Source organism: Pyrus communis, chromosome 2, assembly GCF_041283825.1.
Source record: "Pyrus communis isolate YQ-2024b chromosome 2, ASM4128382v1, whole genome shotgun sequence".
Taxonomy (NCBI): Eukaryota; Viridiplantae; Streptophyta; class Magnoliopsida; order Rosales; family Rosaceae; genus Pyrus; species Pyrus communis.
The window spans coordinates 16,316,119-16,334,213 of record NC_142566.1 but is presented as its reverse complement, the minus strand read 5'-3'; the positions used below and the strand labels follow the sequence as shown (position 1 = coordinate 16,334,213).

At 37.4% G+C, this 18,095-nt stretch overlaps 1 protein-coding gene across 1 annotated transcript; it reads left to right on the top strand.

The window, feature by feature from the left end:
* The first annotated feature begins 14,050 nt into the window (after positions 1-14,050).
* Positions 14,051-17,484, top strand: LOC137747888 (protein ACCELERATED CELL DEATH 6). The gene is made up of 3 exons (XM_068488021.2): positions 14,051-14,708; positions 15,911-16,428; positions 16,597-17,484. Exons 1-3 carry the CDS (start codon positions 14,066-14,068, stop codon positions 17,224-17,226), a joined length of 1,791 nt encoding a protein of 596 aa, XP_068344122.2. The 5' UTR covers positions 14,051-14,065; the 3' UTR covers positions 17,227-17,484.
* Positions 17,485-18,095: the final 611 nt, after the last annotated feature.

The following is an 18,095-nucleotide window of genomic DNA, read 5'->3' as shown; positions in this document are numbered from 1 at the left end:
TATGACTAGATTAGGGTGTGTAGTTAGAAATTCTGAGTGAAAATCGAGTGCATATCTTGTAAGGAATTGAGCAAATTCTCTAAGGCATGTTACTACATTCAAAACATGGTTTTAAATGCTTAATTGTGAACTAGTATATGGTGACTATGATTAAGAATGTACTTAAGTGTGAAGATGACTAAAAATCTGTGAGAATGATGATTTTTAACATGTCATGTGCATTGGAAATCCCTAAGACGGTTGTTGGAAGGTTTAGGTTGTGTTTTACGTGTTTAGTGTCGTTTTGTTTATTTGTTTTTATTCTGTTTTGCTCGAGGACTAGCAAAAGCTAAGTGTGGGGGTATTTGATAGGAGCATATTCATGCGACTTAAATGGCTTGTTCTCGTACATTTACGTTATGTTTCTTTAGTTATTTTAGTTCTTTATGCTTCTTTTGTGTGTTTTCAGGTTCTAAGGGCTTAGGGAGCAAGAAAGTGCATTTTGAGGCCATTTGGAGCATTTTTGGGCATGGATTGGATAGCTTATCCATGGAGCCAAAGTTTGGACGAATTTGAAGGCCTTATTTTCACTTTGGACATAAAACAAAGGGCCTAGCCCATTCTCTCTTATTCTATCCCTTATAGCCATGCAAAGAACCATCCATTCCATCAAAAACAATCCATCAATTCACATGCAAAACCACCATTAACATACATGCACCCAAACAAAGCCAACCTAGCTAACCCTACATGCATTATTTATTAGCATCTTTACAAGACATTATCATTGCATAACATTCCACTTCCACCTCTTTCCAACCTAATTCACATGCATATCAACCCTACATACATTAATTAGTCATTCTTTTCATATTACACTCAAATGCATTCACATGCATTTCAAGAAGCAAAACAACATTGTGCCGTGAGCTTCCCTTGCATTTTCAGCTTTCCTCCTTGCATTCACATGCATAACCAACCTAGTGTCACTCCCATTCATTCCCTTTAATTATTTAGCCATTATCATACATTTATTCTCCCATAAACAACCCAACAATGCCGTGAGTTCCCACTCCCATTTCCAACTTTCCATAACTTTTCCTAGTTGTTTTATTACATACATTCCCCCTTCATTATTCCAAACACATGCACCCATAATCATTCATCCCCTCCTAGCTGCAATATTCCCTCTTTTGTTCCCCCATTTCACCTATAAATAAGCATCCAACACTCCTCAAAATTCATTCACTCTTCGATACACATTTTCAGTTACAAACACTTCCATTTTCTGTGCAGTTTTTCTCCTTCATTGCAGCCACTATCCAACCACTTCCCATCCCTCCAAAACACTTCACATAATCCCCAAAGCTCACCTTAGACCTTGTGCTACAACAACGAGGAAGAAAAGAGTGCTTAAACGTTCATACAATTCAAGTTTGAGTTGTTGGAATGTTTAGGTGTTTCTTTGATTTCAAAGTTTAAATTTAATTCTCTTTGTTTTGTACGTATGAGAAGGGAAGAGAAGAGTGCCTAAACGTTCATACAATTCACGTTTGAGTTGTTGGAATGTTTAGGTGTTTCTTTGATTTCAAAGTTATGAGGAACTAAACCCCCTTTAGCTAGGGGGTGATTCGAAACTATGTTTATATTTGCATTTTGAATTGATTACGTTTGGTTGGAATTTCATAAGTTGTGGATTCAATTCGTTTAACTGTTTGATTGATAACTTATTTATGTATGTTCATTGAGATTGCAAGCTTAATTTTCATGCATAAATATGACGCTAGAATATAAGTGAATTTCACCTAATCGTTATGAACTTATATTCACAAGTAGTAGAGGTTGCTTATAAACAATCGCGTTAAACGAATTCTTGGCATAAGTTTCATGCGTATTCCATAGTAACGAATGCCTCGTCGATGTTTATGATTTCCGTTGAACTTAATGATCTTGGTTAAATGTCTCTATCATGCGTATTCCATAGTTAGGGACTTTGATTAAGAATAATTTGGTTGTAATGCGTATTCCATTCAATCCAACGAATTTAGGGAAATCTGAAAGTTAATCTAAGCGGATCTAATTAACTTGGAGCATTGAGTTTCACAACTTATCGAAAGACCAACTGAGAATCAATTTTGTTTGCAAGTGTAACATGTGTGGAGAAGAACCCCTTGGCTATTCCATCATCCATATTTTTATCACATTCATATTTACATTTTGCCTTTAATTATATTCTGTCTTTTTAATTTAATATCGTCCAACCACAATTCCCCCCCTATTTTGTTAAGTCTTAATCATTCGTATTTGTTTTATTTTTGTATCTTTAAGCTTTTGGAGTCATAAACAATTGCAAATTCGTCTAAATCAGGTTCTAGCTTCTATTTGAGTCAATTTGATTGTTTTAGACAATTTGAGTTTTTCAAAGCCATTCTGAGTCATAGTAGTCTTGTTAAGAGTATTTTAATTTAGTTTTTATGTTTTTAAGTCAATTTAGAAGGTTTTAGCAAGCCCTCCTAATCCCCGGTCTAGAACGATCCCTCACTTATCCATTCTACTACAATTGTCAAACGAGGGTTTAATTTGAGTGTCAAGTAATTCTCGCATCAAGGGCAGCTTCACTGTAAAGAAGATAACCTAGGCACCATATCACATTATGGCAGAGAAACTCATGGCAAGCTCATCTTCGTTGAAGATGCCTTACCTTGTGATGACTCGGATAGCCTTTGGCATCGCAATGGTTCCCCACTGAATCCTTTGAGGTATAGTATTGCCTTATCCATGAAATATCTCTTGGCTGTTCTTTTGAGTTTGCGTGCGTCTTGAACATTATTTGGCAAGGCTTCGCCAATAAAAAAGGTAAGGTATGGGGATCTCTAATCGTATGTGGTGGAAACTGTAAATGCTTCCCCTGGAGAAAACACTTTGCAGCATCTTAGACATTCAGCTTGGGTACATATAGTTTGTTGCTTTATCTATGGCCAATAATTTATTTTGTAGCCAGCGATATAGACTTACGATTTGATCGACTCTGCATGTGGCTTTGTGAATCTCCTGCAATTATCTCTGTGCTTTCGTTAGCCCAAGACATCAAATCAGAACTCCTCCAGACAAGCACTTTAAAAATGTCCTAGTAACGTTGATGTATTCTTTTTTGTGCTTAATGTTGATCTCTCTGCTTGGCTTAGAAAGTTCTTTCTTGATGACATTCCTCCAATCACCGTCATTTGACGTTTCTTCTGGGAAGGCTATGTCGATGACTGGGGCATTTCTTTTGAATATAGTAATATTGGGTTGTTCTTCAACGAAGATGAGCTTGGAGCCTAGTGTAGGTAAGGCATCTACATATCTATTGGTTGTGTTGGGAATGTGTTCTAACACAACCAATAGATATGTAGATGCCTTACCTACACTAGGCTCCAAGCTCATCTTCGTTGAAGAACAACCCAATATTACTATATTCAAAAGAAATGCCCCAGTCATCGACATAGCCTTCCCAGAAGAAACGTCAAATGACGGTGATTGGAGGAATGTCATCAAGAAAGAACTTTCTAAGCCAAGCAGAGAGATCAACATTAAGCACAAAAAAGAATACATCAACGTTACTAGGACATTTTTAAAGTGCTTGTCTGGAGGAGTTCTGACTTGATGTCTTGGGCTAACGAAAGCACAGAGATAATTGCAGGAGATTCACAAAGCCACATGCAGAGTCGATCAAATCGTAAGTCTATATCGCTGGCTACAAAATAAATTATTGGCCATAGATAAAGCAACAAACTATATGTACCCAAGCTGAATGTCTAAGATGCTGCAAAGTGTTTTCTCCAGGGGAAGCATTTACAGTTTCCACCACATACGATTAGAGATCCCCATACCTTACCTTTTTTATTGGCGAAGCCTTGCCAAATAATGTTCAAGACGCACGCAAACTCAAAAGAACAGCCAAGAGATATTTTATGGATAAGGCAATACTATACCTCAAAGGATTCAGTGGGGAACCATTGCGATGCCAAAGGCTATCCGAGTCATCACAAGTTATGCGGGAAGTGCACGTCGGAGAATATGGAAAACATCAAGGAAGGAAGAAGCTACACAAGCAACTACTATACCTAGGGTACTACTAGCCCATCATGAAGAAAGACAAGCACAATATGGTCAAGAAATACCATGCATGTTAAGTGCATGGAAAATTAATCCACAAACCTCTAACATTATTGCAAGACATGGACACTCCATGGCTATTCCATACTTGGGGACTTGACTTAATCAGAACAATTAACTCGGCTTCCGAGGGCCATATCTAGATCCTAGTAGCCACTGAGTGCTTCACGAAATAGGTAAAGGCCATTCCACTTCAAAAAACAACACGAGCTGCAGTATCCAATTTCGTCAAGGAATGCATTGTTTGCCAGTTTAGGATACCTTACAAGATAGTGAGCGATAACGGCACACTTTTTGTGACACAAGTAAGGAAGTGCCACACACAATGGTTACGGGATCAATCACCGCTGCTCCACGTCGTACTACCCTAGAGAAACAGTCAAGCTAAAGCCACGAACAAGACAATGCTAAAGATTTTAAGCAAAATGGCGCATAACTATGCTAGGGGCTGGAGCACACATGTCCTAGATGTTGTGTTGTCCTATCGCACATCTCCAAATAATGTCCTGGGTTTCTCTCCCTATTCCTTGGTGTATGTATCTGAAGATATTGCCCTTTTGGAAATGATGATACCCATGGCAAGAGTCTCAGCAGTCAACGATGCAGAGTGGGGATGCAATAGCTTCTGCATACTAGAGGTGGAAGGAAATCAATTCACTTGAGGAAAGAAGAACATAAATGGCTAGGAAAGCAACCTCATACCACCAACAATTTACCAGAGCCTACAACCACACAGTCAAGCCATGAATCTTCAAGGAATGAGACCTTATCCTCAGAACAATATACCATATAAGAAGGCAGGTTTCCAGATCTTCAAAGTTTGCCCTACACTAGGAATGAAGCCATATTGCTGCTAAAAGGCTCATGTTATTTCTTCACGCTTATTTAGAAAAACAAGCTCCTTCAATGCAATGATCATTTTGTTTACTCTCTGAGGCCTTGTAAAGTCATGCACTACTTAATGTACCCTAAATTTTAATGAAATGAAGGGCATTTTGTCAAAATCTTTAGTACATTGATCTAATGGTATTCCTCTTCACTTGTAAGGGAGAGGTCTTAGGTTCGATTCTCGCCAAAGGCAAATTTGAACCATATTATTATGGATGTGTTATGCAAGAAGGCAAATTTGAACCACATTATTATGGCTGTATTATGCAAGAAAAAGCAAGTGCAGGGTGTGTTGTAAGAAATTATCTTGGTAATATGATTGGGGTTGTAGCTGTTAACTTTGATGGTGCTACAATTAATGAAACTGAGGCAAAGGGCTGTAAAATAGGGGTTAATGTATGCTAGGAGGAAGGGTTTCAAGAAGATCATGATGATTCTCGTCTCATCATCCAGGCGGCCCAAGGTCAATTTGAGATTCTTTGGAATCTCATTTCTTTAATTGAAGATATCCGTTGGTTAGCCTCGAACTTCACTGATGTCCGGTGGAAACACATTTTTAGAGAGACAAATTTTATGACGGATGCTTTCACTCGACAGGGTCTTCTCGTTCAACATAATCATTTTTAGGAGTTTTGTATCCTTTTATTTGCTAAAGCTGCCTTTGTATTTGTTAAAGCTGCCTTTGATTTAGACTTTATTGACTCTAGTTGTAGTGAGTTCTCTCTTTAATAAAGTTTTTTCTTTATTGAAGATATCCGTTGGTTGGCCTCGAACTTCACCGATGTCTGGTGGAAACACATTTCCAGAGAGACAAATTTTTTGGTGGATGCTTTCACTCGATAGGGTCTTCTCGCTCAACATAATCATTTTTGGGAGTTTTGTATCCTTTTATTTGCTAAGCCTTTGATTTAGACTTTATTGACTCTGGTTGTAATGGGTTTTCTCTTTAATAAAGTTTTTCATCTATAATTAAAAATAAAAATAAAAACTTTGGTGGGTTCTCACTTTAATAATGTTTTTCTTCTATAAAAAAATAAATAAATAAGCCACCCATGATAAAACATAGACCTAGCAATTTCTTACACGACTTGTTAACACGATATGTAAACGACACGAAAATAATAGGTTTCAAGTCAACATGATAACTAACCGGGTCATTATTAGGTCACACGATAAGAACCCGTTAATAATAGATCGTTAACAGGTTTGCGCGAGGGTGACACGTGGGTAAACCATTTCAACATGTTAAGAAAAAAGTTATTTTGATGATTTTAATTTTTTAAACTACTAAAAATACTTACTGCAAAATACAATAGCCATAACCTATATGTATATATTGTGTCTTATATGTATTATTGTATTATTATTTCATATAAATACAATAGCCATAACGTATATGTATATATTGTGTCTTATATGTATTATTGTGTATGTATATACGGTGTTACCTGACGCCGTCAATATATTCCATCAAAGTTGATGAAATATTCCCCTTCTTTTCCAGTGGCTTCACCGAAGCAGCCACCGACCGCCGTCTGTGTTGCTGGTTTTTGGAAAATTTTAAAACTTCAATATCTCACTCATTTTTCAACCAAAATTCACGAATTTTATATGGATTTGAAGCTCTCAGAGGATAGAACCTAACCTTACCTATTTGAAGACCTAAAACCAATGAGAAGTTGTCGGAAAATTCCTCGAAATTCTGGCTAAACCTGGAAACCCACAGTCGAGCTTATTCCGACATCCAAACTTAACCAAAACTAGTCTAAAACACCAAAGGAGTTGTGTTGATACCTTTTTGAGTCTCAAAAGCAAGTCGAACCTAAATAATCATGTTGGGGAAATAGGGTACCCCTTCAGAGCTCCCAAGTTCTCGGGTTCCCATGAACTGTTCTTCGTTCCAAAGGTGTCACTAGAATACTGGAGTCACAAGGAAGATGATGATGACCTCAATCACCCGATCTGTGAGTGTTTGATGGTGTTTGAAGGCTGGAGAGGTCAGATCGTACGGACAGAAGAGTGTTCGAAAAAAAGGGAGAAATATGGTGAGGATGTACACGTGTGTGTGTGTGTGTGTGTGTGTTCGGATTGGCCAGTTTAAATGGCCTCAAGCCCTAATTGGGCTGCATGTTTAGGGTTCATGCAATTGGGTCCAATCAAAAGAAAACAACCCAATTTCCTTATTCCTTCATAACATTTTCACTACATACCCGACTCGGCCCTAACTCGCGTCGACCCTCTCGTGAGATCGAGTACAATTCAATTACGTCCACGGGAAATATAATTTAAAACTATGTACATACATCCCCGTCACTAAGTCTCGAAGGCATAATTGTCATTTCCACGCATTTGAGGATAATATATATATATATATATATATTAATTCGGGAAGGGTCGTCACAACCTACCCCCTTAAGAAAAATTTCGCCCTCGAAATTCTATACACTAACATAACAAACCACTAGTATCCATAAAATAAGAGTGGATACATATCTCACATACAATCCTCCGTTTCCCAAGTGGCTTCCTCCACTGAATGGTTCCTCCACAAAACTTTCACCATGCGCACAGTCTTGTTCCTAAGAACGTTATCCTTCCAGTCTAAAATTGTCACTTGCTCCACGTCATATGTCAAGTCTGGATTAATTTCTAGTGGTTGAGGAGGTATCACGTGTGGCGGATTAAAGACATAATGACGAAGCATAGAAAAGTGAAAAACGTCGTGCACTCTTGATAGTTCTGGAGGTAACTCAAGTCTGTAGGCAACTTCATCGACTCGTTCCGTGATCTAGTACAATCTAATGTAGCGAGGACTTAATTTACCTTTCTCACCAAACCGTACTACACCCTTCCATAGAGATAGCTTCAGAAATACCCAACCTCTAACTTTATACACCCTATTAGTGGCGTGTTTATCAGCAAGGCATTTTTGTCAATCCTGGGCCGCTTTCAGGTTAACTTTAATTACCTGAATATTCTGGGTAGTCTCATCAACAATCTATAGGCCCACTAACACCCTCTCACCAACTTCTGAAGAGGAATACGGCATGATTTACCATATAGTGCCTCGAAAGGTGACATACCGATACTAGAATGGTAGTTATTATTGTAGGCAAACTCAATCAAATCCAATCACTTATGCCAAGTGTCACCAAATTGCAATACCGAAGATCTCAGCATATCTTCTAGTGTTTCGATAGTTCTCTCAGATTACCCGTTTATCTGAGGATGATACGACATACAATAGAGCAATCTTGTACCAAGAGCTTTCTGGAAAGCCACCCAAAACTTAGAAGTGAACCTAAGATCCTGATCAGAAATAATACTAACCGAAACCCCGTGGTACTTAACAATCCCTGATATAAATAACTCAGCTAATCAGCTTAAAGAATAGTTATCTCGAACTAGTATAAAGTGTGCTGACTTAATAAGCCGATCCACTACAACCCAGATGCCATCGTAACCATTTCGTGTACGAGGAAGCCTTTACACGAAATCCATGGTAATATTTTCCCATTTCCACTAGGGAACAGGAAATGGCTGCATTAATCCAAAAGGCTTCTTCCTCTCAACTTTGACTTACTGACAAATTGCACATCGACTCACATATTCAACAATCTCTCTTTTCATGCCAAGCCAGTAATAAAAAGGTCGAATAGTGTGACACATCTTGGTACTCCCAATATGCATCGCATAGGCCGATATATGCGCATCACCGAGTATATCTTTCTTTAGTTCTGCAATATTCGGCACGTACATCCGACTTCCCTGCATAAGCATGCCGTCAGATTCTCGAATTCTGAGATCTTTCTTCTTCCCTCGTGACACTGCCTCTGCTAATTCCTGAGACTCATCATCCTCCGCTTAGGCTTCTAGCACGCAATCTATTAAAATTGGTTTGACCTAGAAACTAGCAAGTAAGCTTCTTCTCGATCTATCACTCTCACATCAACTCCAGTAGATCTTAATTTTTTGAGAAGAGGGATATAGGAAGCATATAAAGCATTAAGTCGGCCAAGTGATTTTTTGCTAAGTGCATCTGCCACCAAATTTGCACGACTAGGGTGATACTCAATCGTGCAATCATAGTCGCTGAGTAATTCTATCCACCTCCACTGTTAAAGGTTAAGATCTTTCAAGTAAAAAGGTACTTAAGGCTTTTATGATCTGTGAAAATTTGACACTTTTCTCCATACAAATAATGCCTCCAAATCTTCAAGGCGAAAATAATGGCTGCTAGCTCGAGATCATGGGTAGGGTAATTCATCTCGTGTGGCTTCAATTGTCATGAAGCATATGCAATTACCCTACCATGCTGCATTAATACACAGCCTAAGCCATTTAAGGAAACATCACTGTAAATCTCAAAATTACCACTGTCGTCTGGAAGCGCCAAAACAGGTGCGTGAGTGAGTCAATACTTTAGTTGCTGGAAACTCCACCCACAATCATCGTCCCACTCAAATCTAACATCTTTTATAGTCAACCTCGTCAAAGGTAGCACTATAGTTGAAAAATCTTTAACAAACCGTCGGTAATAACCGGCTAAGCTGAGAAAACTTCGTACCTCGGTGACAGTTTATGGCTGCTCCCAATTTTTAATTGCATCTACTTTCTGTGGGTCCACTTGAATGCCTTGAACTGATATTACATGCCCCAAAAATGCTATTTGATCTAACCAAAACCGGCATTTGCTGAACTTAGCACATAGCTGATGTTCCCTCAATTTCATCAAAACCAAAGTGAGATGTCAAGTATGCTTTGCCTTAGACTTAGAATACACCAAAATATCGTTAATAAAGACAATAACGAACCTGTTGAGGTATGGCTTAAATACCCGATTCAACAGGTCCATAAAAGTTGGAAGTGCATTCGTTAACCCGAATGGCATCATGAGGAATTCGTAATGACCATATCGAGTCCTAAAAGTCGTCTTAGGGACATCTTCACTTCTGATCTTTAATTGATAATACCCATACCTCAAATCAATCTTGGAGAACACGCAGGCACCTCGAAGCTAGTCAAATAAATCATCTATTCACGGCAATGGATAGCGGTTTTTAATCATTACCCAATTCAGCTGTCGATAGTCGATACACAGCCTTAAAGTCTCGTCTTTCTTCCATATAAACAAAACTGGAGCTCCTCAATGTGACATTTACGGTTGAACCTATTGCTCATCAATCTAACCGAAGCCACCTAATGTGACCTGTACAACACTAAACCTGCACACAAGTTGGAACCACCTAATGTGGTCTGTACGACAAGCTGGGTGTAAATAAGTACGCTCAAGTGCTACGATCACGTGAAAGCTGTGCAACAAATCGTAGGTCAACTACCAGTCTGAACCATCTAATGTGGTCTGTATGATAAACCGACACCTGACTTGGATCCAAGCTGAGCGTGCGGTGCAAGAAATGAACGATCACGTGAAGGCTAAGCCCTGGCCACGGGCAGAGCACTAACACCGGGGTGCAAGACAATGAGCTCTACATGCATCAACTTATAATCAATTACCATGCAACCATACTGCCAATTTATACTCACCTGAACTTACCTAGGCCTTCGCAGCATCATGCAAAATTATGCAAAGCTATACTAATGCATATGCTAAAATGTAAAGCAAACATGACATGGCATTTTAAACGAAATTCCATTTAAAATATATATACACACACATATATATATATAATTAAAAGACCTGAGTCTTGCCTGGCTACACTCGTCCTCCGAGAACCTCTCACTTATATGTGAAACAACTAATTCAACGTTAATTTTAAGCACATAACCAAAACCGTGCAATAACTTCTCATACGTTACTCAATTGGGGTGTTTGAATATATCGTCGTGGCCTACTCAACACCACGAGTATCCCCATATTTTTAGAATAACTTTCCGACGTCCCACGCGCCGGCCAAGGCACGGCCACACGATACCACCTGACACTGTCAATATATTCTGTCAAAGTTGACGAAGTATTCCCCTTCTTCTCTAGTGGCTTCACCAACCACTGTCTGTGTCGCCGGTTTCTAGAAAATTTTAAAACTTCAATATCTCACTCATTTTTCAACCAAAATTCATGAACTTTATATGGATTTGAAGCTCTTAGAGAAGTTATCGGAAAATTCCTCGAAATTCCAGCTAAACCTGGAAACCCATAGTCGAGCTTATTCTGACGTCCAAACTTAACCAAAACTAGTCTAAAACACCAAAGGAGTTATGTTGATACCTTTTTTAGTCTCAAAAGCAAGTGGAACCTTGACGCTCATGTCGGGGAAACAAGGTACCCCACCAGATCTCCCAAGTTCTTGGGTTCCCGTGAACTATTCTTCGTTCCAAAGGTGTCACTAGACTCATGGAGTCGCAAGGAATGATGATGACCTCCAATCACCCAATCCGTGAGTGTTTGATGGTGTTTGAAGGCTGGATGGGTCGGATCATACGGACAGAAGAGTGTTCAAGAAAAAGGGAGGGGGATGGTGAGGATGTACACGTGTACGTGTGTGTGTGTGTCCGGATTGGCCAGTTTAAATGGCCTTAAGCCCTAATTGGGCTGCATGTTTAGGGTTCATGCAATTTGGTCCAATCAAAAGAAACCAACCCAATTTCCTATTCCTTCATAACATTTTCACTACAATCTCGACTCAGCCCTAACTTGCATCGACGCTCTCATGACGTCAAGGACAATTCAATTACGTCCACGGGAAAAATAATTTAAAACTATGTACGTACATCCCCGTCACTAAGTCTCGAGGGCATAATCGTCATTTCCACGAATTCAAGGATAAAATATATATATTAATTCGGGACGGGTCATCACAAGTACACAATCATCATTCAATCGGATAAATTCATTAATTGACATAATATGTACATTTCACTTATCACATCAAATAGTGCACAAATGTGATACAAAAAAGAGTTCTTTAGATATCGACCCTTGCAACTCTTATTTCTTAAACAAAAACCCACCTAATTATAAACATCCAAATAAAACCCAAATTTGAAAATGACTGCAAAGTAAAAAAGTAATTGACCTATTATTACAAAATATTTACAACTTGTACCACAATATTCAAAATAAATCAATAAATGTTATTACTCACCTTAATTACAATGAACAAATAATTATGCACATATTATTATCCCTAACACACACAAACACACATATATATACGTTCAAATGTATATAGCACACCCGTTTGCAATAAAATAATTTGGTAGTAGAGAAGCTAAATTTTTTTACAACTCTAATATGATAATATCTAGTCTCAGAGATATGGTAGAATCTTATAAGGATATCTAGATATGTTAGAATTTATGCAATCACATTTCTAATCTAAGAGGACTGCAACAAAAACTACTTTGTTGAGTTTTCAAAATTTAACCTTGAATTTTTACTTTTTTATTTTTTTTATTTTTTGAAAAACTAAAAGTAGTTACCAAATATGATTTCAGTTTCTGTTTAAAAAATAGAAAAATAAAAAAAAATTAACATACCCAAGTAATTTCTGATATGTACCTAAATGTTGACGACCTCAACGTATTTTAGTAAGCCTAATCAAGCACCGTTCGCAAACTTTCTCAATTTGATTCCAAAAATGTGCATATCAATATAATCGCACCGAAATGACTGATCATATTATTTTTCAACAAAAACAGTGGGCCCATTGACGGGCAATTTGCAAAAAATGTTCCACCAAAACAAACTTGCATTTTGTCAGATTTGTACAACCAGTGCCTTTTTTACTATAAAGTTGATATAAAGTTGATAAACAAAATTTTAGTTTTTAAAAATGTAAAAAATTAAAAATAAAATGATTATAAAAAGTAATGACGGACTTAAAATTTAAACTCACTGCAATTGTGATAAGGGAGATATTGTAACATGTTTAATTACATATAATTCATCATTGGTTCTTATACTTTGAACTCATTATTGTACGATATCATTATTATTATCGTTACTAGATATCTCAATGTATACAAATAAATTATAACTATATATCTTCACTGTATAATTAGTTAGACTCTTTCCAGTCAAGCATTCACAACTGTTAATTTGATTTTCATAAGCAAATACACCAACGTTTGTGAAAGACTATTGATTGATAGAGTGTTTGAAAACTAATGGAAATCAAATAAGAAATCAAAAGCACGAAGACATAGGACTTAAGCTGAACCTAATTGTTGGATGGGATCAGTACCAAAAATTATAGGAAGTTTTAACAAAAAGCTCATGGTACTGTTTATTTTAACAAAAAATCACATTTTTAAATTAAAAAGTCAAACCTAGTACTATTCACTTTACCCTTTATTTTGTCATTTTCGTTAAAATTCAAAATTTTCAAATTTTTTTCATTAATTTTCCTAAAATTATATGGAGTAATACAGAGTTGTTGAGTCGGGTCAACCCATTGACCCCCCTTCCCTTCGCTACTGACCGAACGGCACCTTAAATTTGAAAATTCCTCACCAAACATACCCCAAGTGATCTCAGACATGTACGTAAATGCTGACGACCTCGGCGTATTAAAAATAAGCACCGTTATTACTTCGTACACTTTTTCAATTTCATTGCACAAATATGCATATAATAAAATCAGTGACTCATATTATTGGATGAGGATCTTCTTCGAATGCTCTTTGTGAGAATTTGAATGATTAATTCATTATATCTGTTCATCGTATATTGTGCGGTCAGTTTTTATTAAGTATTGTTTATATTTAATTTAAAATAAAAAATTTTAAATAATTTCTGATCGTATAATTTACGATAAACGAACACAATTGATTGAACAGTTGGATCCCTACAAAGAGGATCCAACTAGGATCATATTCCCATATTACTTACACCCTCCAACTAGGATCATATTCCCATATTACTTACACCTCTAAAAAAATAAAAATAATAATAAAAAAAGACTAATCTTATGCCCGTTGATGGGCAATTTGCAATAAACTAAATTTGTCAGATATGTACAGTGCAATGTTCACACTAGTGCCCCTTCTACTATATATTTCGCTACAAAGTTGAAAGATGATATTTGAAGTCATGGATCCTTCTGTGTACGAGGCAGCAAGATCGGGTGATCTTGGTTTCCTTAAAAAAATTGGAGAAGGTGATCTGTCGATTAATCTTCTTCTGCAGAAAACACCTAAAAATAACAATATTCTTCACCTTGCAGCTGAGTTCAAACAAATCGATTTTTTCAAAGGCGTCCCGATCGACAATCAATCTCCACTATTTTGGGACACCAACAACAAAGGCGACACTCCCATGCACGTAGCTGCCAAAGCAGGCTGTGATGAAGTAGTACGATTGCTCATTAATCATGCAAGGATGCTACACACTGAAGGAGCAGATGAGGAAAGTGCATTGGCCGGTGGCAAAGCGTATAAAGAGTTACTCCGGATCAAAAATTTGATTGAGGATACAGGATTACATGTTGCCGTCAAGTACGGTCACCTCAAAGTGGTGATTCTGTTGGTTGAAGCTGATCCTGAATTGTGTAGTTTTACTAACAGTGCCAACGAATCCTCATTGTTCTTAGCTATTAGCAAGGGCTTTCCGAACATTGCTCGCTATATGTTAGACAAGTATCCAACATTTACTTCTTTCCAGGGAACTAATGGTGTCACAGCTTTGCACGCCGCAGTAACTCACAAAATCAAATGCAAAGGTAAATGATTTCTGCATACTCTTGTAATTTTGGTTCCTAAATTTTCATTTTATAAATTAAATTAAAGGGGCATTTTCATTAATATATAAGTCCAAACAATTCATGTACTATTGGCTTAAATCCAATTTTTTAAAATTTCTGATTTAGGTCCACTTATCTTTTTTAAAAACTACTTTCGCCTATGTTTTCAAATTTTGAAGGTTTAAACATTTCCAATCTACTAACTATCTAGAAAACCATTTAATTCGTTAATTTGTAATAGAATAAATTATTTTTACCATAGATCAACTTGCAAAATTATACAACCTAACTAAATGCACAAACACTACAATATACCTATAAGCAAGATATCAAACAAATTATGAAAAAACAAACTGTCTAATCAATTGGTGGATAGGCCAAATGATTGGTACAAATACATAATTTATGTACTTATAAGCAAGACAAATTACCATGTGAAAAAAAATAGAAGTGATTTGTGATAAAGATAGATAATAAACATGGAAAAAATACACTACGTCTACGATAGAGTAGGTCACAAAGAAAATCCTGTGATACAGGTGGATTAATATCGGCCATGAAACCAATTAATTTGGGTGGAAATACAACTCAAATGATGATCCAACTTTGACCATAAAACTAATTTGAACAGAACAAGCAATTTGTTGAAAAAAGCCAATCAACCTCCATTCTCCGATCAAACATAATCAAATTTCAAATTTAGTGGAAGCATGAGAAGAAGAAAGTGAAAAATGATATCGTGAGGCAGAAAAAACACACAAAACGAAACAAAAAAGAAGACGACTAGCAAGGTAAATATTCAATCCTAACTAAGGGTTTTATATAACAAGAAGAAAAGGAAGGAATACAAAGAACTATTATATAGATTTGTTTAGTAATTTGATTCCAACAGTTATTCTATTATTACGCGAATTTTTTATTTTTTAAACCTCAGATAGTCAAAACTTATCACAAATCCTAAAATCAGCGGATAATATCGATTACTTACAAGTGATTTTAGGTGTAAATTTGGTATGGAAATGAAAGGAATGGAATATCATTGGACTTTTGAGATGAGTGGCTCACAAAAATTCAAAGGCTAGAAAAAAAATTGCTGTGGAAATCACTTCTCTTGAAAAACATACTTCAATTAACTAATACGTCTCACTTCCTACCGGCCTTTATGTTTCCATACAATTTAGGCATCGTGGAGATGATGGTGTCCAGCCATCCTGAAATAATCAAAGAAACTGACGCCAACGGATGGACTCTGTTACACTATGCAGCGTTGAGAGGGAACGTTAAAGCAACTCGATTATTGATGCAGCAGGATAGTTCTATTTCTTACATCTTGGACAAATCTGGAATGTCAGCTCTTCATGTTGCGGCGTACGCAGGCCGCAAGAAAGTGCTGGAAGTGCTGACACAATTCCGGCCTGATACTTGTGAATTGGTCAATCACAAAGGCCAAACGGTTCTGCATGCAGCAGTTTTGGGTGGCAATTCTTTTACTGTCAAATACATTTTGAGGACGCCTAAGTTTGCAGGACTTATAAATGAAGCAGACAACGACGGAAACACGCCTTTGCATCTTGCTGCTATTCAACGTAATACTAATGTCCTAAGACCTTTGGCATGGAATCCTAGAGTGGATAAGACTGCAATCAATAATCAACTCTTGAAGGCTGCCGACGTTTACCTTGGGGACGATATTGAATTTGTAAGAAATATAGCTGCGATAGCTATTTCATTTTGAGTAATTATAGCCTCTCGTCTTTTGTTTAGATTCATAGTTTGGCAACATAAACACTTGTTTGGCAAGAAAACATCATTCCTTCTGTATTTGTGTTTAGACCCGGTTAGCCTAACAAAGCGTTATACACTCTAGGGCGCCACCGGTGGACGTGCGGATTTGAAGCGTCTGGGCCGCCATGTTGGTGTGCCAATCTTCCAACAACAAATCCGCCGTGATTTTATGAAACTGGAATCACCGGAGAAGAACGATACACCAAAAAGCACGTTGATCATTGCAGAGAAGAGAGCACAAGAAGCCCATTGGGATGACTCGAGCAAGTTCGACACCAATCTAGTGGTAGCAATGCTTATTGCAACCGTCACGTTTGCAGCAGCTTTCACCTTGCCTGGAGGATTCAAAAGCAACGGAATGCCCGTCTTGTACAAAAGGGCATTTTTCCAAGTGTTTGTGGTATCCGACGTCATCTCCTTCTTTCTATCAACTTTTGTGGTGTTCAACCATTTTATGTTGGTAACTCTCTCACTAACCCAAGCGACACCACATACCTCTACAATTCTCATTCAGTATTCCATTGGAGGAATGATGGTAGCATTTTCTTCAGGTATGCTTGTAGTGCTACCCAAATACAGTCCACTTGGTATTCTGATCATTCTAGCATGCTGCATAGCCTGTTACGTTGTCATCGCAAGGTTCAGAGTTTTTGCTCTACCGACCAAGCGCCAAATAAAGATCCGGGGATGGCTCCGATCCCGCATAATCTGATGCTACTTACTTGAAAAACAGTCTTTACTCGTTTCATCTTTCATTTGTACAAGTGATGGCGTCTTTGCTTGTCTTATCATGAAACTCCAAGTTACCGAAACTACCTGCTAATCAAGCCGTGGTTTCGGTCCGTTACAATTTGCAATAATTTCCAAGTACAAATTGGAGGTATAAAATGTGCACCACAAAACCAATGAGAAATGCTCGAGCGAGGGCAGACAAAAGTTAATTGCAACACAGCTTGAGATATCTCTTACATGTCAAGGTAGCAAGGAACTTTAGACATGATTGTTAAAAATGCACTACCAATGAACTACTCAAAACACTTGATAAGTTACAAACAAACCCCATCCTAAGTGTGCCTTATCAATTCATTCATGCAGAGCATCCCCAATGTAAATATGGCACGAGAAAACCGCTTCCAACTGGAAGCAATGGTCGAATTTATTAGTTAAGCCCCAGCTTACTTCTAATCCCAACAGCTTCACAGAGTTCCTAGGTTCATAGACTCTAAGCCATATTTAATCTGTCAAAAACATTGCCAATATATCATTACCAGAAACACAAGGGAATTAAATGTCAATGAAAAAGCAGAAATACATCACTCCTTAATTAACAGATGCATATCCTGAACTTGGGGGTTACCCTACACGAAGAAATGAGAGAAATTATATACTCTCTTAACGTATCCAAATTCCCTGGCTAACAGTCTAAAGCAAAGCACCATTACCAACAGCGTACACTTCTAAATATGCATTAAGCAACGAGGTTCATGTTTTCTACATGTATTGCACAACTTCCCCTTGAATCAAGTAATGAACTATATACGTGCACGAATAACATATAAACCACACTTAAACAAACAACTC

What these genes read in the sequence shown, in the direction of transcription:
- LOC137747888 (XM_068488021.2), top strand. Translation starts at nt 14,066, where the DNA reads ATGATATTTGAAGTCATGGATCCTTCTGTGTACGAGGCAGCAAGATCG. An exon ending in TCACAAAATCAAATGCAAAG is followed by an intron (nt 14,709 to 15,910) that starts GTAAATGATTTC and finishes CATACAATTTAG; the next exon opens with GCATCGTGGAGATGATGGTG. An exon ending in TTGGGGACGATATTGAATTT is followed by an intron (nt 16,429 to 16,596) that starts GTAAGAAATATA and finishes TATACACTCTAG; the next exon opens with GGCGCCACCGGTGGACGTGC.